The 19,668-nt window shown below is 47.8% G+C and overlaps 1 protein-coding gene and 1 non-coding gene across 5 annotated transcripts; both read right to left on the reverse strand.

Annotated features, from left to right (window-relative positions):
• Nucleotides 1-3,568: 3,568 nt before the first annotated feature.
• Nucleotides 3,569-19,621, reverse strand: RINL (Ras and Rab interactor like). Of its 4 annotated transcripts, none has more exons than XM_066243141.1 (12): nucleotides 19,582-19,621; nucleotides 18,478-18,724; nucleotides 18,118-18,274; nucleotides 14,834-14,936; nucleotides 13,358-13,430; nucleotides 13,229-13,272; nucleotides 12,792-12,941; nucleotides 12,325-12,708; nucleotides 11,611-11,928; nucleotides 11,230-11,361; nucleotides 10,911-11,074; nucleotides 3,569-4,899 (listed from the first exon to the last, which is right to left on the reverse strand). In XM_066243141.1, the coding sequence occupies exons 2-12, from the start codon at nucleotides 18,525-18,527 to the stop codon at nucleotides 4,840-4,842; spliced, it is 1,635 nt and encodes a 544-aa protein (XP_066099238.1). In that variant the 5' UTR covers nucleotides 18,528-18,724; nucleotides 19,582-19,621; the 3' UTR covers nucleotides 3,569-4,839. The 4 variants fall into 4 exon arrangements, with proteins under 4 accessions (XP_066099238.1, XP_066099237.1, XP_066099240.1 ...); XM_066243140.1 differs by having other exon boundaries at nucleotides 19,461-19,603; XM_066243142.1 differs by lacking the exon at nucleotides 3,569-4,899 and adding an exon at nucleotides 7,755-10,829 and having other exon boundaries at nucleotides 19,461-19,603.
• On the reverse strand, nucleotides 14,665-14,772 carry LOC136313763 (U6 spliceosomal RNA). The gene has a single exon (XR_010727206.1). It is a non-coding gene; the product is annotated as a U6 spliceosomal RNA (small nuclear RNA).
• Nucleotides 19,622-19,668: the final 47 nt, after the last annotated feature.

A 19,668-nucleotide genomic window follows, 5' to 3' on the forward strand; every position in this document is an offset into this window, starting at 1 on the left:
GCCAGGTAGCCTGTTGGTTGGAGCAGCATCTTGACACAGCTGAGGTTGTAAGTTCGATCCCCAGAAAGGGCACATACGAGAGTCTACCAATGAATGCATAAATAGATAGAAAAACAAAAACCAATGTTTCTCATTCCCTTCTTCTCTCTAAAATCAATCAATAAATTTTACAGTAGAGCGTCAGCCCGGCGTATGGAAATCCCAGGTTCGATTACCAGCCAGGGCACACAGAAGAAGCCACCATCTGCTTCTCCACCCTTAACCCTCTCCTTTCTCTCTCTCTCTTCCCCTCCCACAGCCAAGGCTCCATTGGAGCAAAGTTGGTGCAGGCGCTGAGGATGGCTCCATGGCCTCTGCCTCAGGCACTAGAATGGCTCTGGTTGCAATGAAGCAATGCCCCAGATGGGCAGAGCATCGCCCCCTAGTGGGCATGCTGGATAGATCCCTGTCAGGCGCATGCGGGAGTCTGTCTGCCTCCCTGCTTCTCACTTCAGAAAAATACTAAATAAATAAATAAATAAAAATGGCCAAGCTATTTTCCAAAGTAGTTGTACCATGATGTCACTTATTTATTTAATAATAATAACAAACTGGTTGAACATACAGGCTTTATTTTATTTTTATTTTATTTTATTTTTTTTACAGAGACAGAGAGAGAGAGTCAGAGAGAGGGATAGATAGGGACAGACAGACAGGAACGGAGAGAGATGAGAAGCATCAATTATCAGTTTTTTGTTGCAACACCTTAGTTGTTCATTGATTGCTTTCTCATATGTGCCTTGACCATGGGGCTACAGCAGACTGAGTAACCCCTTGCTCAAGCCAGTGACCTTGGGTCCAAGCTGGTGAGCTTTTGCTCAAACCAGATGAGCCCGCGCTCAAGCTGGCAACCTCGGGGTCTCAAACCTGGGTCCTCCGCATCCCAGTTTGACGCTCTACCCCCTGCGCCACCGCCTGGTTAGGCTACAGGCTTTATTTTAATTCATTCAGAAAATACTTATTGGGTACTACTCTGTGTCAGGCTGTGTTCCAGGCACTGGGGATTCAGCAGTGAACAAGGCACATAAATTTCCCACCCTTGAGAGCTAAGTTTTGACTTAGATCCTCTCTCAGCACAGGTGAGAGTTTATAGGTTGGGAGCACACATTGTTCAGGAGACAGACAGCTGGGGTTCAAATCAGGGCTTTCCCATTTCCTAGGTGTGGGGCCATGGACAAGTTCTTATCTCTGATTCTTTTTGAGAGGAAGGGAAATAGAGAGACAGACTCCTGCATGTCCCCTGACCAGGATCTACCCAGCAACCCCTGTCTGGGGCCCATGCTCGAATCAACCAAGCTATCCTCAGTGCCCAGGGCCAACCCTCGAACCAATCAGGCTGCTGGCTTTGAGAGAGAAAGAGAGAGAGAAGGGGGAGACGGAAGGGAAGAGAAGCAGATGATCACTTCTCACGTGTGCCCTGACCAGGGATCGAACCCAGGACATCCTGTGCTCTATCCACTGAGCAAACAGGCCAGGGCCCTAAGGTTTTCGCCTTGTTGGTTCACAAACTGGCTTCTGTACACAGAGAGCATGGAGAGACCACGAAAGAGGCAGCCCATACCAGATTGGCAGGAGGCAGATTTAATAAATAGGAAATTTTTGAGGTTTCTCTTTAGCTGCTGCAAGATAAGTAGATCTCGATACCTGCATGCCACATTTCTTTTTTGGTGAGAGGAGAGGAGGTAGTGAGGCAGACTCCCACATGTACCCTGACTGGGATCCACCCAGCAATGCCATCTGGGGCCAATGCTCAAGTACCAAGCTATTTTTAGTGCATGAGGCTGACACACTCCCTCCAATGGAGCTATCCTCAGCTCCCAGGGCCACGCTTCAACCACTCAAGCCACTGGCTTCAGGAGGGGAAGAGTGAGAGAATGAAGAGAGGGATAAAGGAGAAGCAGATGGTCACTTCTCCTATGTGTCCTGACTGGGAATCAAACTGAAACATCCATATGCCAGGCCCACAGTCTATCCACTGAGCCTCTGATATTAAAAGTTTAGAGAGTCCTTTTCTAGGCTCAGTCACGTGTACCATCCAGGTGATTTCAACATCACCGTTCTCTCTCAAGGCTCTGTCCTTTGAACAGCTCCCACTGTGGGAACAACGGGCAGGAGTACATTCCAAGGATAGGGGAGGGGATGAGGAGCATCTGATTGCCCAGGTCCAGCTCAAGGGTCAACTAGCAGTCACGTCCTCTTTTTTTTTTTTTTAATTTTTTTAAATTTTATTTATTTATTTTTTACAGAGACAGAGAGTGAGTCAGAGAGAGGGATAGACAGGGACAGACAGACAGACAGGAACGGAGAGAGATGTGAAGCATCAATCATTAGTTTTTCATCGCGCGTTGCAACACCTTAGTTGTTCATTGATTGCTTTCTCACATGTGCCTTGACCGCAGGCCTTAGCAGACCAAGCAACCCCTTGCTGGAGCCAGCGACCTTGGGTCCAAGCTGGTGAGCCTCGCTCAAACCAGATGAGCCCACACTCAAGCTGGCGACCTCGGGGTCTCGAACCTGGGTCTTCCACATCCCAGTTCGACGCTCTATCCACCGCGCCACCACCAGGTCAGGCCAGTCATGTCCTCTTAATGACCTCCTCAAACCGGCATGCAAGCCACTAATCATTAGCTAGTATCCACTAGGGGAGCCAGAGAATAAAGAGTGGCCCATAGTGTTTGAATTTGCATTTCTAATGATTAGTGATGTTTAGTATCTTTTTATATGACTGTTAGCCATTTGTTTATCTTCTTTAGAGAGATCTCTATTTGCCCATTTTTTAAAAAGTAAATGAGAGGTGGGGAGGCAGAGAGACAGACTCCTGCATGCACCCCGACTGGGATCCACTTGGCAAGCCCCTGACCCTGTGATGCTCTGCTCATCTGAGGTCGCTGCTCCGTTGCTCAGCAACCAAGCCATCTTAGTACCTGAGGTGAGGCCACGGAGCCATCCTCAGCACACAGGGCCAACTTTGCTCCATCCATTCCAGCTTCTAGGAGAAGAAGAGCAAGAGAGAAGGAAGAGAGGGAGGGATGGAGAAGCAGATGGTCGCTGCTTCTGTGTGCCCTGAGTAGGAATCGAACTGATTCACATACAGGGCCCACGCTCTACCGCTGAGCCAACTGGCCAGGGCCTATTTGCCCATTTTTAAATGAGTTGTTTTTTTTTGTTGTTGCTGAGTTTTAGGAAAGAAAAGGAGAGAGAGAGAGGAAGGGGAGAGAGAGAGAAGTATCAAGCACCAAGACGACACTTGATCCGCTGAACAGCTGGGCCAGGGCTGTATTTTGACTCTCAATACCTTATGATTTGGAAACATTTTCTCCCATCCCGTGGATTGTTTTTGTTCTGTTGTTTCTTTTGATGCACAGAAGTTTTGAATTTTGATGTATCCTAATTAATTATTTTCATTTGTTTCTGTTCTTTGGGTGTCATATCCAAGAAGTCATTGCAAAATTCAACATCACGAAGCTTTTCTCTTATGTTTTCTTCTGAGAGTGTTATAGTTTTAGTTTTTAAAAAAATATTTATTTATTTATTTATTTATTTATTGGGGGAGGGATAATGACATTGATTTGTTGTTGCACTTATTTATGCATTCATTGGTTAATTTAAAATATTTTTTTTATTTATTTCAGAGAGAGAGGAAGGGAGAGAGAGAGAGAGAGAGAGAGAAAGAGAGAGAAACATCGATCTGTTTCTGTATGTGCCCTGACTGGGATCCAGCTGGCAACCTTCATATATTCGGACAATGCTCTAACCAACTGAGCTATTCAGCCAGGGACACTGGTTGATTCTTGTATGTGCCTTGACTAAGGGATTGAACCTGAACCTTGGGATATCAGGATGACAGTCTAACCAAATGAGCTGCATGGCCAGGGCGTATGGTTTTAGTTTTTATGTTGAGATCTTTGATCCATTTTAGGTTAATTTTTGTACATGGTGTAAGATAAGGGTCCATCCTCATTCTTTTGCATGTGGATATCTATCCAGTTTTCCAATACCATTTGCTGAGAAGACTGTCCTTTCCCCAGTGAATGATCTGGGCACCTTTGTCAAAAATCATTTGACCACATATGCAAGGGTTTAATTATAGAATTTGCATTTTTAACAAGTTGCTGCTGAAAATCACTGATATATAGTATCAGATTAAAAATAAAACAGGAAGCCTGACCAGGTGGTAGCACAGTGGGTAGAGCATCAGACTGGGACAGAGTGTAGCAGATTTGAAATCCCAAGGTCGCTGGCTTGAGCGCGGCTCATCTGACTTGAGCGTGGCTCATCTGACTTGAGCGTGGTGTCACTGGCTTGAGCATGGAATAATAAACATGACCCTATGGTCTCTAGCTTGAGCCCAAAGGTCACTGGCTTGAAGCCCAAGGTCGCTGGCTTGAGTAAGGGGTCACTAGCTCAGCTGGAGCCTCTGGGTCAAGGCACATATGAGAAAGCAATCAATGAACAACTAAGGTGCCACAACAAAGAATTGATGCTTCTCATCTCTCTCCCTTTTTGTTGTTCTGTCTCTCTCTCTCTCTGTCTTTGTCACAAATAAATAAATAAATAAAAATAAAACAGGAAGGGAGAGCATACTTTCCAAGAAGTCATAGAAAGGGTGACACTTGAGCAAAACCCTGTAAAAGGCAAGGGAGTCAGACATGCTCGCATCTTGGTAAGATGTTTCAGGCATAGCAAAGCTAGGCAGAGACTTGAGGTGGGGAACAACAAGTCCTCGAGGCTGGAGCAGGTGAGTGGAGAGCCAGTGGAAGGAGATGATAATCCAGTATTTCCTGCGGGGCCTTGTGGGTCTCAAAAGCCTGAGGAAGGCCTCAGGCTTTCACTGTGAGATGGGGCCATGCGACTTGTAGCCTGGGAGAAGAGTGAAATTTGGGATTAGAAGAGGCCTCAAGATCAGCCAAGTGAGTTTTCTCTAGATAACTTGGGTAAACAGGCCCTATGATAAACCAGGGGGTGATGATGTTAAAAGGATTAAATTTGGCCTTGGCCAGTTAGCTCAGTCAGTTAAGAGCATAGTCTAGAAATGACAAGATTGTGGGTTCAAGCCTTGGTAGGGCACACATGGAAAGCAAGCAATAAATGCATAACTGAGTGGGACAACAAATGAATGCTTCCCTTCCCCTCCCCTCTCTCTGTCTCTCTGTAAATCAATCAATCAATAAAACAAATTAAGCCTTGGCCAGATGGTTCAGCTGGAATGTTGTCCTAGAGCCCAGAGGTTGCCAGTTGGATTCCCTGATCAGGGCACATATGGGAGCAGCTTGCCCTTCCTGTGTCTCTCTCCTTGCCTCTCTCTCTAAAAAAAAAGGGGGGGGGATTAAATTTTCTTCCCATGTTAAAATGTTCTCCCACCAGAGTGGACAAGAGCTTAACTTAGATAACAAAAATAAAAAATAAAATTGCATTTGCATTTCTTACAAACCTAAATTCTGGCCTGAGAGGTGAACCTATGATCTATTTCTAAAAATTTCCTTCTGACTGTCATGTGGGCAGTATTGGAGGGGATCCCCGGGACTGGGAGGCAAAAAGTAGGGGAGTGTGGGGAGGCTGGGCCAGATTCAGATCGGGGCCATGGAAGGGGAAGATAGGGTGAGCAGCAGGGGAGAGGGAGGGATTCAGGATGAGGCCCAGAGACCTGGCCTAAGGACTGGGGAATTGTGAGGGACCAAGATGGGACTAGAAGGAGAAGCATGTTTCTGGGAGATGCTGTGGCCAATTTGGGGTGCCACTGGAGTGAGAGCCTTAGAAGAGGCACACAGCACAGAGCCCAGGGCTCCAGCGTGAACAAGAGACCAAGTGTAACCCTAACGCCCTAACACCTGAGACCCCAAACATCTGCCATTTAAGTTTCACTTTCCCATACTTGCCACATATCCATGCATCACCTGTACACTTTGCTACTTAATAGTTTTCTTTAAATCAACTCACTTTTTAATTTTATTTAAATATTTTTTATTGATTGATTTGGGGGGCCTCAATTTGTTGTTCCACTTATTTATGACTTCATTGGTTGATTCTTGTATGTGCCCTGACTAGGGATTGAACCCACAACCTTGGTGTGTTGGGATGATGCTCATCTAACCAACAACAATCTGGCCAGGGCCAACTCACTCATTTTTAAAATTCAACATATTTATTTAAACAGGAGATGTCATTTCATTTCAGAAAGTGGAAAACCAGTGTCAACTGCCATAAACAATATAATAGTACAAATCAATGATTCAGTGAGGATCAAGAAGAGTTGCTGAAAACACTAGATGAGATTGCTGGGGACAGGTTAGTCACAGGGTCTCAAAGTACCATCCACAGGTGACATAATTCAAAGAGGTAAAGACACCTTTATGGGGAAGAGATCTGCTAGTCACTTTAGTTATGGGCAGAATTGTGTCTCCTCCCTAAATTCATATGTTGAAGTCCTCAGAATGTGACTGTATTTGGAATAGGTCCTTTAAAGAGGTAATTGAGATAAAATGATGTTATAGAATTGTACCCTTGAAACCTATATAATTTTAATAAACAATGTCATCCCACTAAATCCAATTTTTTTAAAAAAAGGAAAAGATAAAATGAATTCATATTGTTACCAAACTCAAGGGGTTCACCACTTGGGGTGCTCTATTTAAAAATGACACATGGTTGTCATAAGGTAGTTTTATTTACTCGCAGCAAGTAAAGGAGATGGGATTCTTAGACAAAGCTCTGCTTTCTAAAAGGGAGGCTTAGCCATTGTTATATGTACTATTTGGTGAATTAATCAAATTGATTTCAGTTTGCTACACTCATTAGGTTGGGCTCTTATCAAGCTCATCCTGTTTACAGCTGGTATGCAAAATACTGTGCCATATATATATATTTTTTTTTTCAGAGACAGAGAGAGAGTCAGAGAGGGACAGACAGACAAGAACAGAGAGAGATGAGAAGCATCAATCATCAATTTTTCATTGCGACACCTTAGTTGTTCATTGATTGCTTTCTCATATGTGCCTTGACCGCGGGTCTTCAGCAGACCGAGTAACCCCTTGCTTGAGCCAGCGACCTTGGGTTCAAGCTGGTGAGCTTTGCTCAAACCAGATGAGCCCACACCTAAGCTGGCAACCTCAGGGTCTCGAACCTGGGTCCTCCGCATCCCAGTCCAACGCTCTATCCACTGTGCCACTGCCTGGTCAGGCCTGTGCTATATTTTTTTAGTAAAGATTTTATTTATTGATTTTAGAGAGAGGAGAGAGAAAGGGAGATGGGAAGAAAACTGGGAAGAAGCAACTCATAGTTGCTTTTCATATGTGCTTTGACCGGGCAAGCTTGAGGTTTTGAACAGGTGATCTCAGCATTCCGGGTGGACAAATACCCACTGCACCACCACAGGTCAGGCATAGTGTGCTACAGTTTAATATTTAGCAAGAACAGTATTTAGTAAGAATAGCACAGACCTTTTTTTAATTTTTGTTTTATTTTATTGATTTTATAGAGAGAGGAAGGAAAAGAGAGAGAGAGAGGAACATAGATCTGTTCCTGTATGTGCCCTGACTGGGGATTGAATGGACAATCTCTGTGCTTCAGGATGATCAAACCAAACTATCCAGCCAGCCAGGGCCCCAGACTGTTACTCTTTTTTGTTTTTTGTTACTTTGGTGACTTTTTTTTTAAGTTAATTTTAATTTTTTTTTAATTTATTCATTTTAGAGAGGAGAGGGACAGAGAGAGAGAGAGAGAGAGAGAGAGAGAGAAGGGGGAGGAGCTGGAAGCATCAACTCTCATATGTGCCTTGACCAGGCAAGCCCAGGGTTTTGAACTGATGACCTTAGCATTTCCAGGTCGACACTTTATTCACTGCGCCACTACAGGTCAGGCACTGTTACTCTTTTTTTTTTTAATTTTCTTTATTGAATGTATTGGGGTGACATTGGTCAGTAAAATTATACAGGTTTCAGGTACACAACTCTACAACACATCACCTGTACATTGCCTTGTGTGTTCACCACCCCAAAGCCAAGTCCCCCTCCATCATCATCCATCCCCCTCCCCCTACTCTACTTCCCCTTCCCCCTTCAATCTTGCAATCCCCACACTGTTATCTTTGTCCATAAATTTCTTTTTCTTTGCTTAATCCCTTCAATCCACACCCCCACCTAGCCCTCCAATCCACATCCCCTCAGAATGGCCCAGACCCTGAGACCCGTTTCCTATCAAACAATATGGGTGGGCCCTAATGCAGTATGTGTGGTGTCCTCATAAGAAGAGGAGGTTAGGACACAGACATGCACAGAGGGAAGACCATGGGAAGATAAAAGGGAGAAGACAGCCATCAACAAACTAAGCAGGCCTTAGAATGAAATCAATCTTGCTGACACCTTGATCTCAGACTTCCAGCCTCCAGAACTGTGAGAAAACAAATTTCTTTTATTTAACCTCCCAGTATGTGGTATTCTGTTATGGCAGCTTGATCAACCTAATATATAATATACTCCTTAACTCTATGGGCAAAGTTAGCATCATGTGGTCCTTGGTTGGATGTACTGAGAAGGACATAGTGTTACCTATGGAATAGTCTTCTGGTGGGTGCAGGACCAGAATCAAATCATGACAAAACATTGCACAAATCCAGAAAAGTGGGACTGTCCACAGAACAACTGGCTGGGGCTCTTCAAAAGAGCCAACGTGAGCCTGACCAGTGGTGGTGCAGGGGATAGAGCATTGACCTAGGATGCTGCAGTCCCAGGTTTGAAACCTTGAGGTCACCAGCTTGAGCACAGGCTCGTCTGGCTTGAGCACAGGCTCACCAGCTTGAGTGCAGGATCGCTGGCTTGAGCAGGATCATCAACATGATCCCTTGGTCACTGGCTTGAGCAAATGATCAAAGATCACTGGCTTGAGCAAGAGGTCAGTGGCTTGGCTTAGGCATCCCAGTCAAGGCACATATGAGGAGCAATCAATGAACAACTAAGGTGCCGCAACTACAGTTGATGCTTCTCATCTCTCTCCCTTTCTTTTTCTCTAAAACCAATAAAATAAACATTTTTGAAAAAGGCTGATGCCAGTAGGATCTCAGCCCATCTCTTTGCAGATACCCCAATAACTTGTTTTATCCCCCCTCAAAGTTAATTCCACTTGTTTCTTTTTATATTTTAGTGAGGGGTGTGAGGGGTGGAGGGAAAGAGAGAGAGAGATCCCATGGTTACTGGCTTGAGCCAGCAACTTTGGGTTTTTTAACCTGGCGTCCCAGGTTGATGCTCTATCCACTGCACCACCATGGGTCAGTCAGCTACTAAAATATTTAGAATTACATATGTAATGCCTGATTTGTGGTGGCGCAGTGGATAAAGCGTTGACCTGGAATGCTGAGGTCAGCAGTTTGAAACCTTGGACTTGCCTAGTCAAGGCACATATGGGAGTTGATGCTTCCCACTTCTCCCCACAGCCCTCTCAAAATCAATTAAAAAAAAAGAATTACATGTATAGTTTGAATTGTATTCCTATTGAACAGTGCTATTCTAAGGGGATAGAGAAGACTGTGGACAATTAACACAGTAAGTAAGTATATAGTGTGTTAGGAAGTGATAACTTCTATGGAAAAAACTGATCAGGGTAGGGAGTGTCTTAATTTCGTGTTACTGTTGTAACAAATTACCATTAGTGGCTTAAAAAAACCCTACCAATTTATTATCTTTCAAGTCTGAAGGTCAGAAATTCAAAATAGATATTTGGAGTCTATAATCAAAGGCTGAGTTTCTGCTGGAGGTTCCAGGGGAAAATCTATTCCTTGTCATTTTTTCTTTTTTTAACAGAGAGAGAGAGAGAGAGAGAGAGAGAGAGAGAGAGAGAAAGGACAGACAGATAGGAATGGAGAGAGATGAGAAGCATCAACTCATAGTTGTATCACTTTAGTTGTTCATTGATTGCTGTCTTATATGTGCCTTGACCGGAGGGCTCCAGCTGAGTCAATGACCATTTGCTCAAGCTAGTGACCTTGGGCTTAAGCCAGCGACCTTGGGCTTCAAAGCCAGCGACTTTTGGTCTTCAGCCAGTGACCATGGGGTCATGTCTATGGTTCCATGCTCAAGTTGATGACCCTGCACTTAAGCCAGATGAGCTTATGCAAGCTAGCAACCTCAAGGTTTCAACCTGGGTCCTCAGCGACCCAGGACAATGCTCTATCCACTGCGCCACCACCTGGTCAGGCCATTCCTTGTCTTTTCCAGCTTCTAGCAGGTGCCTGCATTCTTTGGCTCCTGGCCCTCACTCCAGCCTCTACTTGCACCATTACATCGCTTCCTCTGACTCTGACCCTCCTTCCTCCCTCTTATACTAACCCTTGTGATTACACTAGGCCTACCAGAATCCAGGATAACCTCCCCATCTTAAAACCCTTAATTTAATCACATCTGTAAGGTAACATAGTCACAGATTCTGGGGATTAGCAAGTCGACACTGGAGCTAGGGTGTATTATTCTGCTTTCCACAGGAAGGGTCAAGAGAGAGGAGTTACAGTTTTATACAGTTGTGTCTGAGAGAGGCTCACTGAGGCTGTGAAATCTGCCTAGAATTCTGAAGGAAAGAGCAGTGTGAATATTAGGAAAGGGCATTGCAGGAAGCAGGAGCAGCCAATCCAAAGGCCCAGAGGTGGGCTGTTCCCTTTTCCTAGGACCTCCTCCTTTTTGCTGTTCCTAAACAACAGGTGCCTCTCTGCATCTTGCTTGAAGAATAGAAAGGTTTGAAACCCCTATTCATCACTGGTCTCTTGGCACAGTCTCTATTCCCCATGGTTTCTCAAAGGGCAGGTCAGCCTGTGGGGACAGGCAGGAGCCTGGGTGAGAAAGGCAACAGGACCAGCCCTTCCCTCTACCCTCAGCCCAACCAGTGGTCACCTGGGCTCCAGCGCAGCCCTGTCCGTGCAGCGTCCGCCTGCGGTGCCACTGGCGCAGAGAGGCACTGGCCTCGGAGCTGAGCCCCTGGGGGGCGCGTCCGGCTTCAGGCTGGTAGTGGGCAATGTGGTGCAGCGCCCCAAACCACGTGGTCAGGTAGTACCCAACTAGGGGCAAGAAGGAGAGGTTGGCAGAGCTCTCCCGGCTTCCCTCATGGCCCGAAGGCCCCTGCAGTTTGCCAACCTTTCCTCCTACTGCAGGGTGAGGCTGTTTTGGGGCACGCCCCTGTTGGGTCCTGACATTCTGGGGGTTAGGGGCTTACCTTCTCCCAGTAGCTCTTCAGGATCTAAGAGCTCCATAAGAAACTCCACGTCCAGCTGTGTCTCCCCAATGTCCGGACTCCAGATAAGCTCCTCCGTCAGCGCTGGGAGAAAGGCGTCGGCACCCAAGGCCTCTAGGGGAGCCAACGACAGGCTTTGAGATGGGTGAGGACATGCAGGTCCCTTCCATCCCATTCCCAGGATGGAGAGCGCTGGCTTCCCTCACCTTGCTTGGCCTGCAAACGCCTCTTATTTTATCTCCAGGCCTAAGTAGATGCCTACCATAGAACATGCCACCCCTCCTGCGCACAGGTGCCTCCTACCTGGCTCCCACAACCCTCAAGGCCCACCCACATCCAGGTAGACGCAGAGTTCTCCTTTACCATGGTTCTCGCTCAAAGCCAGGCCCGCGTAGACATCACTGCACACCGCCAGCAGCAATGCCACCTTCCGGCGTGGGGCGCAGGCGGCGTGGAGGTGCGCAAGGTGCGAGTGGATCTGGCCCCGCAGGGTGGGGGCGGGGCCTTGTCCCTCAGGTCCCGCCCCCTGAGCTCCCGCAGGCCCCGCCCCCGCCCGCAGGGCTATTTGTCGCCGCCGCAGTCGGCGCAGTTCTGGAGCACGGAACGTGCGGAGTCGTGCCCACAGGGTCGGCTTCAGCGGCGCCAGTACAGCCTGGCACAAGGCCGTCTCCACTGCGAGGCCTGCGAGGGGGCGGAGTGGATAAAGGAGGTGTCGCTGGGCTGACCATGCCCACGCGCTAGCCACACTGTCCCATCCTGGCCAACCACACCTCCCTAGCTTCTGGCCACCCACAGGTGTAGACATGTAGGACACGTGTGGAAAAGGGAGCCTGGGTGTGAACACGTGCATGGGAGAGGAAATCATGGCTGTCACACCTGTGTGAGATGGCGCAGTGGTGAACAGAATGGGTGGTGTATGTGTAGGAAAGGGCGTGTGAGCGGAAAAGGAAGCAGGTGTGCACAGGGATAGAGAGGAAGAATTTGAGTGTGAACACATATGTAGGACCAAGTGGTGGCAAATGTGAACAGTGCGGGTTCAGGGAGTGGCCATAATTCCCTCCCTGTCCTCCGCATTACCGAGATCCTCATTCTTCTGGGAGACCCCAGGACTTCTGCTCCCAAAGACAGCCCTGACACTGGGGTCCTTTGCTAAGTGATCCTGGAGATCAGTAAGGAGGTGCCGCACATCCTGAAGAAGCTCTGTGGCCGGGTCCCCAGGCCTGTGGGGGCCTCCAGCATCTGCGGTGAGGCGTGCCTGAAGGGCTCGGAACTGCCCGGCCACATAGCTGCTCCGGGCCCTGGCTAGAGCCCGGATGTGACTGGTAAGCACTTCCTCTCCATCTTTGCAGTTGTCATCCTCTTCCTTGTCCAGGCTGGCCAGAGCTGGCCCAGGATGGTGTACTTCTGGGTTGAGTGGGCCTTCCACCCAAGAGACCTGGTGAGGGGCAGGATTCCTGGGGGCTGGATGTGAGGAGAGGGTTGGTCTAATGGAACAGCAGCAGCAGCTCCCTCAACTCAGGGGCCCAGGGCCATGCCCAACTAACCTGGATCATTTTTCTTGGCAGTCTCTGGAGTTATCTTTGAGGAAGTCTGCTCCATCCCCCGCTCTCTGTGGGTTTCCAGGTAGAGCTTGTTCACCACGGAGAGTACCCTGCCTGAGGTGTTGAGTTGAACACTGCCAGTCTGCAGAGGACCTGAGGGCCAGAAGAAGTGAGGTGTTGCAGATGTCCAAGGGGCCAAACTCTGGTTCTTTTAGGGCACCAAGAGACTTTGTTCCCAGCCTCATTACTGGAGGAACTATAGCTTGGCCCCTGGTTCATCCTTGCTCAAGCCCAGAAGTCACCCCCGCCCCACCCCAGCTCTCTTAGATCCCCTTCCTTATCCTCCCTCAAACCTAGTAGTCTGTTCCCCCAAGTGCCATCTTCCTGGACCAAGTAGGCAGAAAGCTGGTCTCTCCCTCCCTTAGAGAAATATGCCTTACCGAGGGTGGGAGGGGGCAAGAGCAGTGTTCTGGGCAAAATATCCCTGAGAAAAGACAAGTGGAGCCATAGTGTGGGTAAGGTATCTTAGGGAACAACCCCCCTTAGCCCTTTTGGTAGGTAGCCTGTACCTGCTGGCTGATAGGAAAGCTAGGAGATGGGGCAGGTCCAGCATGTAGAGGTTAGAGGATTCCAGAGACACGCCTGGGGGAGGGGCAAGGAAGGACAAGTTAGAAAACATGGAGGGTGGCAGTCTCCTCTTTCCTGGGACTCTCTCTCCCCAAGTCCTATCCCCTCCCCCAAGAACCTTCAAACCTTCTGAATAGGAAAACTTCTACTCCTTGGGAGTCCCATCTTCTCCTGTGTCTTTATGTTTGCATCCACTTATGCCACCAAATATTTGTTCATTAGACAAGTATTTATTTAGCTCCTTTTCATTCTGAGATATTGGGGATACAAATGTCAAAAGGCAGACAAAATTACTGCTTTCCTATAGCTTACCTTTTAGTGGAGTAGAAAAATAAAACTATATTGTATTGAGTGCTATGAAAAAAAATGGAGTGATTAAAAATACCGAGGGAGCCTGACCAGGCGGTGGCGCAGTGGATAGAGCGTCGGACTGGGATGCGGAAGGACCCAGGTTTGAGACCCCAGGGTTGCCAGCTTGAGTGCAGGCTCATCTGGCTTGAGCAAAAGCTCACTAGCATGGACCCAAGGTCACTGACTCGAGCGGGGGATTACTCAGTCTGCTGTAGGCCCGCGGTCAAGGCACATACGAGAAAGCAATCAATGAACAACTAAGATGTCTCAACGAAAAACTGATGATTGATGCTTCTCATCTCTCTCCATTCCTGTCTGTCTGTCCCTATCTATCCCTCTATCTGACTCTCTCTGTGTCCCTGTAAAAACAAACAAACAAACAAAAAAGAACGAGGGATATCATTACTGTGGTAGTCAAGGAAGGTTACTTTTCCACAGAGGGCTGAAGGATAGAGACTGAACCAATCATTCAAGGAAGAGCATTAATTCGGGGTGAGCAAATGCAAAAGCCCTGAGGCTGGGACTCATTTAGTGTGCTCGAGGAACAGCGAAGTGTTGCTGGTACAGACTGAATGAGGGGCAACAGGTGGAGAGGTGGGCGGGTTGACTACTGAAACACCTTATAAGCCATGATGAGTTTACATTTTTATCTAAGAATGTTGCATATCATTTGCAAGGTTTAAGGCAGAAATGTTAACATCGGATTGAAAATACCACTCTGGCTACTGTGCTTAGAACAGATCGCAGGGAGGAAAGGCGGGAGCAGGGATACCAGAGAGGAGGCTACTGAGCTTGTTGGGAAAGAGGTGATGGTGGCTTGGACTAGGGAAATGGAAGCAGAGGGGGTGGGGAAGATTGGGGAGATACTTTGGAAATAAAGTAGACTGTTCTCTTTTTTTCTCTTATGGAACGTTTCACAAATTTGCATGTCATCCTTTGTATAGGGGTCATACTAATCTTTTCTGTATCATTCCGATTTTAGTATATGTGCTGTTGAAGTGAGCACAAGTTGACTTCTTAATGATAATTTCGTTGTTGACTGGAAAACTCAAGGGTAGGCTCCTCACCTCCAGGAAACTTGTGGATCTGGTAGGTGTTGACTTTCCCTGGTGAAGGTTCTGTTCTCAATACCAGGACCTGGCTGGTGTCATGTCCTGTGACCAGGAAACTCTGTGGGGTGGACAAATGTCAGCATGAAGAGGATTTGTGCAGATGTGTTACTTTTGCCTGCCTAGCATCCATTTCCCTTATTTGAGGCTTCATACCCCAAATTTCCTTTAGAGAACCACACTCCTTCTCAGTCCCTGTGTCCACAAATCTTGAAAGAGGGTCCATCACATGACCTAGCCAATAGGATGACAGTGCTCTCTGACCATTATGATTGGTTCAGAGATGGGCATGTGAACCAAGCTGAGCCAATGGGAATTTTCCTGGAGCTCTTTGGGAAGAGGCCTCTTTTTATTTTTTTATTTTTATTTTTAAATTATTTTTATTTATTTATTCATTTTAGAGGAAAGAGAGAGAGATTGAGAGAGAGAGAGAGAGAAGGGGGGAGGAGCAGGAAGCTTCAACTCCCATATGTGCCTTGACCAGGCAAGCCCAGGGTTTTGAACCGGCAACCTCAGCATTCCCAGGTCAACGCTTTATCCACTGCGCCACCACAGGTCAGGCCGAGGCCTCTTTTTATACTGGGGTTGGTAAACTGGTGAGATCTCTGCTACCATAAGGAGAGACCGCCCCTGACACACACACACAAGGAGGAAGCTATGGTAGACCCATTAATTGTCTGACCCAAATCTTTCCCCTGTTCCTTGCAGAACCCCAGCTTTGTGCAGGGTATTAATATGCACAGCCATAGAATATGAATAATAGTGCTTCACATCTCTGACTGTATAACTCCTAAGTGAGCTTTTAAAAAATACTGTGGCCCTGTCTGGTGCCTTAGTGGATAGAGTGTCGTCCTGGAGCACTGAAGTCATGGGTTTGATCCTTGGTCAGGGCATGTATGAGAAACAATGAGTGCACAACTACATGGAACAAATAAGCAGAACAATGAGTTGATGCTTCTATCTCTCCCTCTCTCTCTCTTTTTTGCGAGAGAGACAGAGACAGGAAGGGAGAGAGATGAGAAGCATCAATTCATAGTTGCATCACTTTAGTTGTTCACTAATTGCTTCTCATATGTGCCTTGGCCGGGGGGCTCCAGCCAAGCCAGTGACCCCTTGCTCAAACCAGCACCCTTGGGCTCAAGCCAGCAACCTTTGGCTTCAAGCCAGTGACCTTTGGGCTCAAGCCAGTGACCATGGGATCATGTCTATGATCCCACACTCAAGACAGTGACCCTGCACTCAAGCCAGATGAGCTTGCGCAAGCTGGCAACCTCAGGGTTTCAAACATGGGTCGTCAGTGTCCCAGGTCGATGCTCTATCCACCGTGCCACCACCGGTCAGGCTGTGCTTCTCTCTCTCTTTCTCTCAAATCAATGGAAAAAATTAAAAAATATATTGCTACAGGGTCCTGGCTGGGTGCTCAGTTGTTTAGAGTGTCATCTCGATATGCCAAGGTGTGGGTTCAATCCTCAGTCAGGACACATGCAAGAACTAACCAATGAATTCATAAATAAGTGGAACAACAAATCAATGTCTCTCTCTCACTTCTCTCAAAATGATTTTAAAAAATTTTAAAATATTGCTGCTGGACCCAATACATATATTCCAAATCAAATGTAAAGGCCATTGCTTTTGCTGCTAAAATAAACAGGTGCTACTGGTGCTTCCTTTCTTCCCTTCCTCCCGCCTGGAACACACACATGTGCTTGGACCTGGGGTAGCCACTAGGAAGCCAGGAGGCAAGTCCGAGAGAAATGCAGAGACACTGCTCTTGATGTCACCCAACTGCTGACCTACAGCCAGCAGCTGCCTTTCTGGTTATGTTAGAAAGAAAATGCCTATTTGTTAAAACTACTATAGAGTGAGTGTTTGTTACTTACAGCCCAAAACGTTCAGAATTCCCCACAGTTTAAAGCAAAGCCAAGCCTGACCAGGCAGTGGTGCAGTGGATAGAGCATTGGACTGGGATGCGGAGGACCCAGGTTTGAGACCCCGAGGTTGCCAGCTTGAGCACGGGCTCATCTGGTTTGAGCAAAGCTAACCAGCTTGGACCCAAGGTCGCTGGCTCTAGCAAGGGGTTACTGGTCTGCTGAAGGCCCACGGTCAAGGCACATATGAGAAAGCAATCAATGAACAACTAAGGTGTCACAACGAAAAACTGATGATTGATGCTTCTCATCTCTCTCTGTTCCTGTCTGTCCCTATCTATCCCTCTCTTTGACTCTCTCTCTCTGGCTCTGTAAAAATTAAAAAATAAAAATAAAAATAAATAAATAAAAATAAAGCCAAGAAATAGGACAAAAAGAAATTTGTAAGTTATCTGATGCTCAGGACCCAGGCATTCCCGAAATCACCGTGTTTCCCCATGTATAAGATGCTCCCATGTATAAGATGCACCTTAATTTTGGGGCCCCCCAATTTTTTTTTCTTCTTCTTCTTTTTTTTTTTGCACTTTTCCGAAGCTGGAAACCGGAGGCAGTCAGACAGACTCCCGCATGCACCCGACCGGGATCCACCCGGCATGCCCACCAGGGGGCGATGCTCTGCCCCTCTGGGGCGTCACTCTGTTGCATCCAGAGCCACTCTAGTGCCTGAGGCAGAGGCCACAGAGCCCGGGCTCAGTGCCCGGGCCATCCCCGCTCCAATGGAGCTTCGGCTGAGGGAGGGGAAGAGAGAGACAGAGAGGAAGGAGAGGGGGAGGGGTGGAGAAGCGATGGGCGCTTCTCCTGTGTGCCCTGGCCGGGAATCGAACCTACGACTCCTGCACGCCAGGCCGATGCTCTACCATTGAGCTAACCGACCAGGGCTGGGGCCCAAAATTTGAAAAAAAATATGTACTACATAAAGTTATTGCAGTTGTTTTATTCATCATAAAATTCATACAACTTCTCATCACTCTCAAAACTCCCATCCATTAGCTTGTCCTCATTTGTGTCTGATGTTGAATAACTGTCTTCAACAATGAGCACAAAAACAAGCACAAAAAGGTGGGAAATGCAAGCAAAAGAATCTACAACCATTGTATAAGATGCAACCAGTTTTTAGACCCCAAACTTTTAGGAAAAGGGTGCGTCTTATACATGGGGAAATATGGTACTTCAGAGTTTTTCAGTCATTTGAATCAATAAGTAGCCTTTTTGGTTTGGCCTATTTGTGTTGTTTGTTACTAGCAACTGGGGAGTCCTGAGTGATCCAGGGTGTTGTGGGAGGGTCAGAAAGGGTCCCCAGCTGTGAGTACTCACCCCTGGTGGCCACAGCTCCAGAAGGGCTTCTGCACTCTGCACATCCAGTTCTGGGATCTGCCACACCCCCCATGTCCTCTGCAGTCGAAGAAGTGGCTCTGGGGCCCCAAGGTCCCCTAAGCAGGTCTCACCTGCTCCGTTCTGTGATGTGACCAGTCTGTGACATGCAGGGTCCAGGAGACCAAGGGTCAGAGGTGGGCAGTTGGACAGTGAGGCGGGGTCAGAGGTACAGGAAAGGGAAGCCCAGGGGTGAAGGGTCAGAGATCGGGTTCAGGGTCCTGTGGGAGGGCGGGCATTGGATGGCAAGGGTTTCTGAATCCAGGGGCAGAAGATGGAGACACTAGCCCCAGCAGCCCTCACCTCTCCCCGTTGGTGGGGCCTGCCAAGGCCTGGTCCTCTGGCTGGGCCATCCTCAGGATGTATGAGGCCAGCAAGCCATGGTCTGGCCTTTGGCAGGGAGGAAGATAGGGCTCAAGGTTGCTCCAGTTCAGGGGAAGTGTTCAACGTATTTACAGCCAATATGGCAGAGACCCTGCCAATCAGAATGGCTCTGAGGCTCCTTGCTGTGCCAGGCATTAATCCTTTCATCACTGGATGGTGGAGTGCTCTGGGGATCACAGGAGGGAGGCCAATGTGTCTTGTGGTTGGGGGAGAGGGAGAGGACTCAAATAACAAGTATTTACCAAGTGGTAGGGAAGGAGTTCAGTTTTTAACACTGAGCGCAGCTGTGTGAATGTGGACCCACTAAGTAACAAGCCTAGCCAACACCAGTACCTGGAAAAGGGCTCCCCTAGTAGGCTCCATGAATGAGACAAATGTTATACAATATCCCCTCCTCCTCCTTTCCCACACCACGGAGGGGCCTCGCATATTTCCCTCTGACATTTTCTAATGAAAAATTCAAACATTCAGAAAAATGGGAAGAATTTTACAGGGAACATCCATACACCCACTTCCTAGATGCTATCTTTATTTTACTATTTGCTTTCACACTCAGCCATCCCTTTACAGAGTCCTATAGCGGGTTACCAGTTGAGACCCATTTGTGAATATTTCCCCTGTAGCACTCCTAAGAGTAGGGAACCTGGGTCCCTGCATCCATGCATCCCACAAATATTTACTGCGTATAGGCCCAGAATTAGGTACTAGAGTCCTGGGGATAGAATAGGCCTTGCTCTCAGGGGCATCCATTCTTTTTGCGGTGGGTAGAGAAGGTGGATAATAAAGAGCTAAGCTAATCAACCAGCCTGCTGACCCAGGGTATTAGGAAGGGGGGACCGGCACAGGTGCCCCGTGCAGGAAGGAGCAAACAGGAGGGGTGGAGGAGGGAGGCAGATACTCACCTGGGTCCCCTGAGGGGGAGGAGTAGGTGGGTAGTGCTGAGCAGGGTAGGGGAGCTGCCTAATACCAAGAGAGGCAGTGGGGGGTAACAGCGCCAGCTGCTCGGTCCCTGGGGGCCCCTACCTGTTCTCGGAGGGGAGGCCTGGAGGAGCAGGAAGTGAAAGTGTGCCTCAGAGAGGAAGCTGAGCAGCCAGTGGGGGAAAGAGGCGG

This window comes from Saccopteryx bilineata, chromosome 9 (assembly GCF_036850765.1).
Source record: "Saccopteryx bilineata isolate mSacBil1 chromosome 9, mSacBil1_pri_phased_curated, whole genome shotgun sequence".
Lineage (NCBI taxonomy): Eukaryota > Metazoa > Chordata > Mammalia > Chiroptera > Emballonuridae > Saccopteryx > Saccopteryx bilineata.

Coding starts and splice junctions, on each gene's coding strand:
- RINL (XM_066243141.1), bottom strand. CDS start 18,527: ATGGCCCAGCCAGAGGACCAGGCCTTGGCAGGCCCCACCAACGGGGAG. Junction 14,937..18,117: donor TGGAGCTGTGGCCACCAGGG/GTGAGTACTCAC, acceptor TCCACCCCACAG/AGTTTCCTGGTCACAGGACA. Junction 12,709..12,791: donor TGCCAAGAAAAATGATCCAG/GTTAGTTGGGCA, acceptor CCTCACATCCAG/CCCCCAGGAATCCTGCCCCT.